At 39.8% G+C, this 13,113-nt stretch overlaps 1 protein-coding gene across 1 annotated transcript in view; it reads right to left on the bottom strand.

Moving 5' to 3' along the window:
- The window catches only part of LOC126329207 (SET domain-containing protein SmydA-8), a 215,557-nt gene extending 208,689 nt beyond the window's left edge, over window positions 1-6,868 (bottom strand). Inside the window, exon 1 of the mRNA XM_049996134.1 lies at window positions 6,638-6,868. Within this exon, the coding sequence (XP_049852091.1) occupies window positions 6,638-6,655 (18 nt within the window). The 5' untranslated portion in view covers window positions 6,656-6,868. The remainder of the gene's footprint in view (window positions 1-6,637) is intronic.
- Window positions 6,869-13,113: the final 6,245 nt, after the last annotated feature.

Here is a 13,113-nt window from a genome sequence, read left to right as displayed (position 1 = left end):
GACTTCTGTTGCCACTGGCATCCATCATCCATAGCTTCATGGTCGCCAGTCTCTTTCTCATTGGTGTTGCTGTCGAGAAGATTGGGTCTGTTTGTTGCCAGGAGGTTATACCGTCTGACCAAAGAGTTTCGAGACTGAGTTCATCGCTGGCGTAAAAGTGACGTCAGCGCAGTAACCACGGCGGCAGCTTCAACTAACAATGGTAAACAGCAGATGTGCATAAGACCAGTCAGTTGTGGGCAAACAGTGTAAAGTTCAAGAGATTCTTCAGATTATTTTGCAGAAGAGTAGGGTATGTACACGAACACCTTGACTCCAGAACAAAAACAACGACGCATGAATGCCTGCTGCGACTTCATTGAAAGGTAATACGAGGGCAGTTCTGTTGCGGGAAAAATCATCACGGGTGACGAGACTTGGTGTTAGCAATACGAACCTACCACAAAAGTATACAGTCCATAAATTCAGATGAATGGTCAACGCTTTGGCGACATTACCGACATTCAAGCCGTTGTGAAGCGCAAGTTGAACAACTTCCCAAAGAAGGTCTTATCTGACAGTTTCACATAGTTGTATGAAGTTCTTGTATGCTTTACTCAAGCGAGGGGACACTAGGAGTATGTACAACACTCGAGGCGTTAAAATCACCATCTTAAGTTTTCTCTATTTTCTATTAATCCGGTCTCGATACTTTTTAGACCGTCTGGGTAAAATATTTATTTCGGATGTGTGCTGTTGGGCTATGTGTTCGAGGCAGTTGTCTGACATTGTACTTAGTATTGCTTCGCATTACTGTTTGTCTTGTCGCCGAGAACGTATGTGACGACTCTGGGCAAACTAAAGCCGTATGTTCGGGGTTCTTCCGTGCTGCCGAGTTTAGGCTATTGTTGAATTACTACAACCTGTGTGCGTGTGAATTTGGTAGCAGGTAGAAACATACGTCCATTAATCTAAATAATTCGAAAAACAAGAACTGGAAAATATTACGCAAGCGTCCTGGACCAGTTGGATAAAAAAGTACGAAAGAAGAGGTCTGGACTGCGGAAGAGATATTCAGAACAGCACAGGGTAAATCAGCTGAAGTTTGCACCCCACCACTTCTGCCGTTTTCAAGTAAATGAAATGTGACTAAGGACCCACAGTTGCACCACACAAAGATTTAAATGGTCACTATAATGTGTAATTATTTTAGAATGTCACGTTTTTAAAGAGTACAATGCCAACTGACATTAACAAAAGGAAACTAGAATAAATCAGAATTCCAGTGGTGTTTTTTTCTGAATTCTAGAACAGGCAATTGACGAGCAAAAGCAGTTTGAAATTGATGAGTAGCGACAATGGTCTGTTCCATCTTTCAGCACTAACTTATGGAGAAAAGTAAATAAACAAATGATTTGGATACTTGCAAAGGTATTGTTCAAAATGCCAGTCACCAGCTTCAATACAAGCTTTCAGTCTGCCATGGAAAGACTTCTGTACACATTCTCGCATTTTTACTAGTAATTTTGGCATGTGCAGCAGTGATACGTCATTTCATATCGTCCGTTGTAGTCGGCATGTCCTTGAAATGGGTCTCTTTTAGCTTTCCCCAGGGAAAAACATCTAAGACCACCAATGGAAAAACCTCTAAGATGACCAAACGTGGTGAAGGGGCTGGGTAAGGCACAGGTCTGTTCCGTCTAGTTTAACGATTTAGCAACAACTGTTGAAAGCAAGCACTATTCACTGAATAGCCATCATGCTGATGCTACATTTGTTTCCTAGTCTGCAGCGGAACGTGTTATAATACTTGTGGCAATTGCTCTGTTACGAGGTTGAGATCGTTTTGTGAATTTAATGTTCCTTCGACGAAAACAGGCCGTGTGAGCTGAAGGTTCACTATTCCACACCACCTATTTACACTCCATGGACGCTGACGGTCCCTCTTACGAAGAGATTATTTACAAACCAATAATGCATGCTGTGGAGGTTTGCTTGAGCGTGAAATGTTGCTTAATCACTAAGCTAGAGACATGGTAGCTCAGGTGAATCTAATCTTAATGACCAACTACGAAAGCTAATACGATTTACAACTCGTTGCCATGTAGATCTTGATACAGATGTAACTTGTGACAGTGGAGAACGTGTAGTACGCTTACCTGACCTGTGCCACCTCCCCGTGCGAATGCACAGCAGCAGCGTGTATAACATTAATTTCACCCTCTTCTACAGTCACTCGATTTGTCCTGTAACGTTTTTTAGGTGTTATTTTTCTATTTGCACATAACTGGTTCAAGAGGTTTACAAATATATGTCGAGCCGGGTAACGTCTAGACGAATATCGTTCCACGTACAGAGCACAAGAATGAACAACATTCTTCCTACATTCTCCACACACCACTAACGTGTCGACTTTTTCAGCGTTGGTAAATACCATCCTCGCCAATTCCTACCATCAGAAAATAACTAACAAGTAAGTTGAAACACTGACAGTGTACTGTAAAGGCATCAAACATATGAATGGATCAGATGACCGTTTGTACCAGTACGATGAATGTTCAATGCATAGTGTACAACATACTACAGCTTCTCTCCAGTGACTGTTTCCGAATCGTTGGATCGGACGAAGGGGTCGTGTACGTTGGCCGGCCACATTCCCTTGGATATTTTTTTACGGGTGAAAGCTAAAAGACACTGTTTACAATGACATACCGCTGCAGCAGATAATGCGTGAAGATGTATTACTGCTGCAAACGCCGAAATTTCCTGTAAAATACTATAACGTATAGATCAGTCTTTACAAAGAGCAGTAAGCTCCTACTGAAGCTAGAGGTCGGCAATTTGAACACCACCTTTGGAGGTCAAGTCACTTTCTTCAGTATCCAAGTATTTTGCTTATAAATTCAATTTTTTCCCTTAAATTAGAGCTGACACTTGCAGCAGACAACTGCTGATACTTAAAATTTTGAAACTTCGACTGCACGCCAATAACCTGTATCACAGACCCGAATAAAAAACACCATTGACATATAATTTACTCTAGTTTAGTATTGTTGAAGTCAATGGGAACTGTTCCATTTAAAACATGAGTTTCTAAATTAAATACATATTCTAATGATTACTACAGTATGCGCGCGCTGCAATTGTGGACCCTTTGTTTCGATTTCATTTTTGTGTAAACAGAACATCCATAGCAGCTCACGTTTCAGAAATGTTGGAGACGCACGTTTCATCTGATTTACCCATGCCCACAAAGGCGCATTGACCAGGGAAAAACTGAGAAATTAAAAGTTAGAATTCTGGGAACAATAGCATATTCGTCAGCTTTCGAACACTCTGACTACCACTTCCAATTCCCAAGCTAAAGAAATATGTGACTGGAAAACGTTTTGAACTCAATGAACAGGTTATGGCAGCCATAGATTGTTGTTTTGCACATGTTCAAGAATACCACTTCAGTAATACAATGTAGGCCTACTCATCGGACAAACGTTAGACAAAGTCAAAAATTGATTTTTTTACACTAAATTAATCTGTTGTGAAATTTTACAACTTTCACTTAAGAAAGGAAATTATTGGAAATATAAAAGCATAAAAAATAATTTTTCTCTTTAATTAGGTGCAGTAAAATGTAAACAAATTCGCTATGACTAGACCAATGGAGTATTGTTTGAAGGTCCTCGTTTTCTAACGATTCTATTATGCTGACAATAGCCAGTTCATAAAGTTAGCTATCGAGCCAATTTAAAAACGTGGTTTCAAGCCTATAAGCCAGATATGTACCTGCAACTAATAAAGTATTGTGTTTACCTTGCGGCACCGGGTTGGTGTTGTGTGTTCTCTGTGACACCTGTTGTCGCGCTAGGGGGCGAGGTGCCAGACCGCGATGCAGAAGTCAGTGTTGTCCATTCCGGAGCAGCTAGCGGGACCCGACTCTCCGATTATACGCGGTGTGCTGAAGCGCATGATGATTGCAAAGCTAATGTTCTCTACGATCGTGTGAGGGAACTTCACAGCACAAGGTGATAGCGAACGCCATGAACAAGTTCAGGGTCACTGGTCGAAATTTATAACATGCCATCTGGTTAGTCAATAATAGTAGTGTAACATTAATATATTAAATGTTTATTATGTCCTTTAGAATGTGAGTGATGGCTTCTGATGTACAGTGTCCATCGTAACAAGCAGGGCAAACTAACTCTGATAGAAGCATATCATAATTGAAGTAAAGACGATCAAGTAAACATGCATCCACAATGAGCCATGCTTGCAATAATTGCGAGTGTGTGACATCATATGGTAAATTGTCGCATTTAGTAAAAACGTATTTGAAATATAAACGTTTGGATTAAGTTGGCATACAACTGGGCTCAAATTTCATTGCCGGCCCATGGTTGGGGGACTGTAGCACATTTGCACAATGGGTCACCGACACATTTTACTGCTAATGTAGAACATCTAAAGATCCAATAAAGTCTGATGTGTATAGGTATGGAGGTCCTGCACCTTAGCCTCCAAGATCACGTGACCTCCATCCTCTGGATTTTTCTGTCTGAGGTCCTCTTAAAAGTATATATAGTAGAAGAACTATAACAGCAAAATGAAGAGTCTTGTGAAAACTTACGAAATAATTTGAAGATGATTGAAAGGAAATTAGATGAAGGGATGAGTTTCGTATTACATCGAAATGCGGGGACGACACGTGGAACATCTTTGACAGGTACAAGTGTACAGTAATTGGTAATGTGTAGCGTGCTGAAGCAGTATCATACTTTTTTTTGTTAAGACGGAGCATGGGTGTAACTTAGAGCCAATATACAGGAGTATCAAATCGCAAAGTTTTCATTTCAAATATAACTGTACTAACCAAACAATATTTCATACTGAAGACAGCGATAGCTTTTAACCATAGTTTCGCAGTTATCTCGCAAAAGTCACGTTTGCTAACCCAAGTTAACTGTTTTGCTTCTGTTATCGTATACTTACACTCGCGTTAGTATTCGCTGTCAATAATGATACAATCTTCATTATAGAAAAAACTGAGCTTCAGACATAAATATTGCAATAACATGAGGAATGAACCATTAATACAAAACGTACAAAGGTAAAGCACAGAAAATTTATTAATTTATTAAGGAATCATAGATTAATCAGTCTCCATTATTAAATACATATTGCCTATTTGAAATAGCTTTGACAAAAAGTTTTGCAACTCATGAAGGACACTACTGTAGGACCCCATGAACTGATTATTACAGTGTTGACATCTACATCCAAATGAATATCGAACGGACTGTCATAAATGAAAGTATTTACAACACACACATAGAAAATTCTCATACCTAGTGATCGACATTGTTGACAATGAGTAATTCAGTCAAAATTATATCTTATTGTATCCATAAACATCGATCTAGTAACATGCCGGTGCTGGGTAAGCAAATAAAATGGTTATTAGGGTCAGATAATAAAATAAAATTTGATGTTATCATAAAATGAGCCTCCCGAGGTATACAAAGTTAGTTAGTTAGTTATACATTCCGTAAGTTATTTGAGCGGTTCTTTTATCGAAATGATATGGATTGAGTCAGTTAATAAAATATAATAGACTACTGTTAACATTAATGAACAAGGTATCTTTTATTCCTCCTACTCATGGAAGCAAACTTAAAAAAGATTTTTTGTTTTATTTTTGCTGGCTACCAGTTTTTAATTAGAAATTCATCAAAGAAATAGAAGGATTTGTTCAGGAGAAATGATTTTACATCAGATTTAAAATTTGCTTCGCTATCCGTGAGACATTTTCTATTACTTGGCAAATGGTCACAAATCTTCACTGCTGCTTATTGAACTCCCCTCTGAGCCACTGACAGCTTTGACAATGGGTAATAAAGGCCATTTTTCCCCCTCTAGTGTTGTAGGTATGTACATCACTGTTCTTCTAAAATTATGTTGCGTTATTTACGACGAATTTCATTAACGAAAATAAAACTGAAAGGCAGCTACACACTAATTCCATGGTGAAGTTAATAGATCCCCTATGTCGTAACTCCATAGAGTGCTTTACCAAAGATCCTTTCATAATCTGTAAAGTTACCTCTTATCAAATACAATACTTTATTTATTCGTATACTATAGCTTCTATTTTTCTGGTTTCGCAGAATCCCTCCAAGAAGTTAAGTATTAAAATCACGTGTTTATGTTGTTACTGTTTGGAGTCTTCTAGTTAATACCATTACCCAAGTGTGAAGAAAATGCGCCACTTTGTAGAAAACCTGTTTCTGACAGAGTTAAAATAAGCCGCAGTGTATGTAGCATATATGATTCGTTTTCACGCAAACACAATTAGTTGATTCAACACTACACTGCAGGAGAGGTTTTGATGGATGCATTTTTCTCGCCGCCGATTTGTGGCAGTAGAGATATATAGATTATCCACGGTCAGGCTTTATTGAGCAACAACATAGCATTTTTTCTAGCACCGCTGTGGTTTAACACCAGTGCGTTTCACGAGATATCCCGCCGCGGCGCTCGAGGTGTTAGTGCAGGTCCGGCACGCGCAACACTGAACAACACGGAGGAAGACGGGGGCAGTCCGCCGTGGGGTCCCAGGGCGGCGGGAGCGCCGTGCTGTCTGCTGAGCAGCGTACGCACTCACCGAGGGCGCGGCACTCATGGTGGGTGTCTGGGTGTCTGCCGGCGGCTGATAGCTAAGCTACCGCGGCGGCGCCGCCCTCGCCTTTATATACGGGTGGCGGTGGCGGCGCGGGCGTGAGCCGGAACCTTCTGGGCGGCGGCAGACAATTGGACGCCTTTGGTGCCGTGCGCGCAGGCCGATGGACGCTAGCCGCCCGACGCCGCCGGCCGGACCGCAGCTTCGCTTATTTTTGGCGCCCGCGATAGGAAAGCGATGCAGACCCTCTCCGCGCATGCGCGCTGCACTTCGCCGGCACCTTTGCGGTAGCCGGAGGAATGTCCGGCCTTCGGACAGGAAGACTGTGAATTGCGCGGAAGCATCCCAGACGAAGACAGAAACGATCAACAGCTACACATGTACATCGTCCGTCCAAAAAAGATCTGATTTTATTCCTGACGTACCAGCAGCACTAGAGCAGTAACTACAATGCCAGCCTGAGCTAACAACACGTGTGCCTTCGGGATTAGCCGAGCGATCTGCCGGCACGGTAGCTCAGCGTGTTCGGTCAGAGGGGTACCTTCCCTCTGTGATAAAAACACTGAGTTAATGGATCAACGACGAACTTAAACGGGTGTCTTATGACGTCCGCTCCGAGCAGATATAAGGAACGAAAACGAGCAAAATGAGACTTAAAAAAAAAAAAAAAAAGCGGACTATGGCGCTGCAGTCATGGACTGTGCGGTTGGTCCCTGCGGAGGTTCGAGTCCTCCCTTAGGCATGGGTGTGTGTGTTTGTCCCATAGGATTTCACACACATTTGAACATTTTCTTTTTTTGTAAGCAATGTTAAGTAGTGGACGTGCGGCCCTAGTGTGTAAACGCTGTTGTGACACAAAGTCAAATGGTGCAACATTCGTAAATCAAAAATTTAAGACGCTCTCGAAAATGTTTTGAAGAAGAGACGAGTTTGTCCTCCACACCGTGACACCCAAACAAAAACAGTGACCCGCTGACACCTACCAACACTTGACTGAAATGCAAAATGCGGTCAATTGCTTTTTGGAAAAATTCATACCGGGTGACGAGACTCGACGCTATCAATACGAACCTACTCTAAAACGACAAAGTGCAAAAAATTCAGACGAACAGTCAACAATTTGACGACATAACCGACATTCAAGCTAATGTGAAGCGCAGGTGAACAACAACACAACATCCTAAAGAACGACGTCTCTGACAGCTTGACAGATTCACATCGTTGTATGAACGTTCTGTAGATTGTATTCATGGGTGGGGGAGGCCGGGAGGGGGGAGGGGACGAAGCTGCATAAAACATCTAAAGCAGATGTAGTCAACCCGTTTTACCTACCACCCACTTTTGTATCTCTGGTAGTAGCAAAATTTTCTAACTGACCACTGGCTCCACAGTAACGGTGTTTTAAAAAGTACGAAAGTACTACATAAAACTTATAAGGCAGAGATACAGAAAGTTAAAGCGTATGATAACATTTACTTACCAAATACTTTTCGTCAAAATTTTATGCAAACGTAATGAAAATACTTTTAAAACCCTATCACATACCACTGCCATGAAAGCTGAAACACCCACCAGTGGGTGGTAGGGACCAGGTTGACTACCACTTATCTAAAGCATTGAAACCACCGTATGAAGTTGTTTCTATCTTTTATCAATCCAGTTTCGAAACCTTTGGGACTGATGGTGTACTCCGCAAATCACTCCACAGTGCATAGCGGTGGGTTCTTCGTACCAATATTATCAATTTTCTGCGCTATCCCATTCGCATATCGAACTACGGGTAAGTAGCTGTCTAACTAAGCACTGGTCTTAATCTCTCTTATCTTATATTCATGATCCATGGTGAGATATACGATGGTCGTACAGTGTTTAATTAGTAAAGGTTCTCTACATTTTCCCAATACAACTTGGTGAGAGAATGTCGTCTTCCTTCCACGGATTCCCGTTTAAGTTTCCCGATCATTTCTATTGCACTTTCATACTTTCTACGCTGACCTGCAACGACCCCAACAATCCGGCTCTGGATTCGTTGGACGTACGTTGGTAAGAACTCCAAGCAGTGGAATAATGCTTTAGAATTGCTCGCACTTCTGTATGGTTTGTGATTCCCTTTACACGTGTTTTGCACTTTCCCACAACGCTTACAACAAATTTAAGTGTTCTATTCACCATTCCTAATACTTATATTGCGTTATCTTCACATTTCAAATCGCGTTTCGGAGCTCTGACGAGGAGGAGACGACAGGTGCTAGTAGCCTATTTCCCAGATACTTCGTAAAGTGGAAGAGGAGCCAAACTAAGCGAACATGTGACTCGGCTTATCCGTAGATACCCCACCGTTTCTGGGAAAACTGCGGTCAAAGTTTTCGATTTAATTTAGATGATTTTAGCGCGTCATAATGACAGCGTAACTGGTGGCACACTTCTGCGTCACATGTTCGAAACCCGATTATTGGTTTCATTTGTTTCATTTTTTTTCATTTAACTGTCCATGTCCATAGAAGATTACTATAAGATTGTTTCTTACCAAATTAGAAATACAAGGGCTTTATATTAATTGTAAGTGGGTTTCACACTAAGTGTCATACACTTATTATATAATATATGCGTGTATGTTGTTTTCAGGGGTTAGAATCCTTTTAAATTCTCATATTCTTATATCAGTCCTTAATTCATATATTTCATTAATAAATTTTGTATAACCAGTTGCGCTGCTATGAGAATGTTTTATGACATGTGAGTTACGTTTTTAAGTCATGACTTCGTATATTTGTTTACTGATTATATTCTTTCGTTGTTAATTTATCAGTTATCAGTTGTCTATTCCGGTATGTTCTGACACTTCATTAATAATGGTCAGAAATAAAATTAATTTGCTGTTGAAATCTCGTGACAGCAATTATGTCAGATGATCATCGATATTGTATGGTTACATCTGCTTGTTGACAATTCTGTTAGCGACGTTATTGGGTTATATTATATGGATATCTGTAGTGTTGTGTTATTTAAATGTTGGCTCTAGATGAATTATGATTTATTCAGGATCTTGATGGATAATGTCAATAAAGTTTTCGATGAAGTGTTTATATTTTAAGTCAGTTTGTTCTGTGAGGATTAAATCAGGATAATTTCTTGTGTGTAAATATATTTCGATTTCCTCCAACATACTCATTATCTTGTGTGATTATTGGTGCCACATATTGCAGGGTATTAATTTTTTTTGTATACAGTCCTGTTCTCGAGGGGGGTTAACCATTCTACTGATCATGGTCAATTCGAGGAAATTTATTGATTTTTTGTTTCTGGTGGCATCGTAAATTTCACACAGTTGTATAACAAATAAACAAAACGCTCACAACCTAATAAACATAAATAAATAACACTCATCAGTGATACACCAATAAAACAGAAAATTAGTATATATCTAACACATCCGTGGGAAGTATATGAAACAAAATTAAAGCACTACTAAAAAACACCAAAATAATATGAAAAAAATAGAGTCATGAAGCTGGAAACGACCAAAATACTTAAACCCAGATATATATAAAATTCGTTGCAAAGACTGTGAAAAATTCTACATAAGACAGACAGGTAGAAACTTCGCAACTAGATATCGGGAGCATATTACAATAAGTGACAACAATCCATACACCTTCTTCGACCAAATTAAAAATGAACAATACACAACAGACTGATTGGAAAATGCTGTCAATATTTTACACTTAAAACCAAAGGACCGCTAATGAACATTTTAGAGGAAATAGAGATATATTTACACACAAGAAATTATCCATATTTAATTCTCAACGAATAAAGTGACCTAAAATATAAACACTTCATCGAAAACTTTATTGGCATTATCCATCAAGATAGTAGATAAATCACTATACAACCGGAGCCAAATTTAAATAACATAACACCACAGATATCCATTCAATATAACGCAATAACATCGCTGACAGAATTGTCAACTAGCAGATGTAACCATACAATATCGCTGATCATCTGACATAATTGCTGTCACGAGATTTCAACTGCGAATTAATTTAATTTATGACCATTATTAACGAAGCGTCAGATCATACTGGAACACACAACTAATAACTTCTAAATTAACAACGAAAGAATATAATCAGTAAATAAATAGACAGCAACAGAATCAACGAAATTACATGGAAGTTAGGACTTAGAAACGTACGAAAAATCATATTGTCCATAAGTAACTCACATCTCATACAACATATCTACCAAAATTTATAAGATATTCTATTACAGGTAACATGATGATGACTGTGTGGCTGAAATAGGCCTATAGTTCACCTAAAAGAATAGGTCCTATAGCAGCGTATCTGGTAATACAAAATGTATTATATCCTTGGAAGATATTTATTACGCAGCAGGACCAGAGGATTACAAATATATTGTATTCTTACGTTTATTCTTTAGGAAGGATTGGTACATTCCCTTGGATGATACCGAGCGGAGAAACATTCGAAACAAAGAAATTCCGAGCACCACGAGCATCGCGCAAAGGCAGGTTTGCCACAGTGACAATTTCTTCGTATGAATCTAAATCGGGAAAGAAAAGACGTTAATATTGCCGAAGATTTCACGCGTTGGCAATAATTTCACCGCAAACCGCTAGTGACGGATTACTTTTCCGAAAACTGGTGCTTGCAACTGATTATGAATCAATATACGCTAGGAACTTCACCGAAAACGTTTTCAAATAATTTTTCCGTTAACTATTTTTTTTAAATTCATTCACCAACCATACAATTAGTAGTCGAATAAGGACAACGTTATTTCTGTGTACATTGAAAAACATTTACGTAGTAATATTCTACGTAATATGGGTAGATAAACTAAAAACAATAATAATAATAATAATAATAATAATAATAATCGAGTTTCGAACTTAGGGAGCAAAAGTGGGCCACTGCATTAGCCACTGCGCCACCGCCTCCGCTGAATGTTTAGTCGCTAAATTGTACATAAATTACCGTGAAATCTTTGACTGTCGTTGTCTCAGAAACTGTCGAATATCTACGGATAATCTGAGACACGCGTTGGCTTATTTTGACCCCTCTTCTACTGAGTGAAGTTTCTGGGATGGGGTTATGGCACTACTCGTGTTCTCCTCGTAAGAAGACTGAATACACATGTCCCTCTGCTTCTGTTGTTTGTAAGATGACCAGTATGAATAAAACAACCCTAATTTCACACGAACAGTGCCCCTGCTGATTCTTTGAGAGTAACTTTGAGCTTAGAATAAGCTCTAGCTTACTACAACTGCGGGACGTCAGCGACATTGGTATGTCTCTTAACTCTGCGCACCCGGTAGTGGTATGTAGACGGTCGCGTAATTTTTTCTTCGCTTAGTCCTCTTACCTCCAGTATCAACCAAGTCACTGAGGCGAATATGTTTCTTTTTGATGGAACAACGTACTTTTTAATGTCATTCGGAAACCTCTGAAGAGACGAGAACAATGATAAAACGCTTGTTAATGCTGACCGTGACACTTTTTGCAACTTCAGTATTAACAAGCATTATATCACTCTACTGATCTTTTCGAATGCCATTAAAAAAAAAGATACTTCCTTCAAGAAGTTGAGAGGATGAAACAAAGAACAAAGGTACAATAATACGTACCACTGTAAGAATTCAGAGATAATGTTTTACTGATGTATGCCCGGATATAAGTCAACCAGCTGTCGCTGCATGACTATTAATACGAAACACTCGGTAAAATTAGACAAAATGCTTAAAAATGTTAAAACATTACGACACTAAGACTATAGGACGCTCGCAAACGCTATGTACTAAAATGTTCGCCCTGTATACCTTCGAATCACCTACAAATTTAATCATGCATACGATGCACGCACAATAAATAAAATTTCCTTATTACACTACTGGCCATTAAAATTGCTACACCACGAAGATGACGTGCTACGGACGCGAAATTTAACCGAGAGGAAGAATATGCTTTGATATGGAAATGATTAGCTTTTCACAGCATTCACACAAGGTTGGCGCCGGTGGCGACACCCACAACGTTCTGACATGAGGAAAGTTTCCAACCGATTTCTCATACACAAACAGCAGTTGACCGGCGTTGCCAGATGAAACGTTTTTGTGATGCCTAGTGTAACGAGGATAAATGCATACCATCACGTTTCCGACTTTGATAAAGGTCGGATTGTAGCCTATTGCGAGTGCGGTTTATCGTATCGCGACATTGCTGCTCGCGTTGGTCGAGATCCAATGACTGTTAGCAGAATATGGAATCTGTGGGTTCAGGAGGGTAATACGGAACGCCATGCTGGATCCCAGCGGCCTCGTATCACTAGCAGTCAAGATGACAGGCATCTTATCCGGATGGCTGTAACGGATCGTTCAGCCACGTCTCGATCCCTGAGTCAACAGTTGGGGACGTTTTCAAGACAACAACCAT

Source organism: Schistocerca gregaria, chromosome 2 (assembly GCF_023897955.1).
Source record: "Schistocerca gregaria isolate iqSchGreg1 chromosome 2, iqSchGreg1.2, whole genome shotgun sequence".
NCBI lineage: Eukaryota > Metazoa > Arthropoda > Insecta > Orthoptera > Acrididae > Schistocerca > Schistocerca gregaria.
This window is presented reverse-complemented; position numbering and strand designations above follow the sequence as displayed.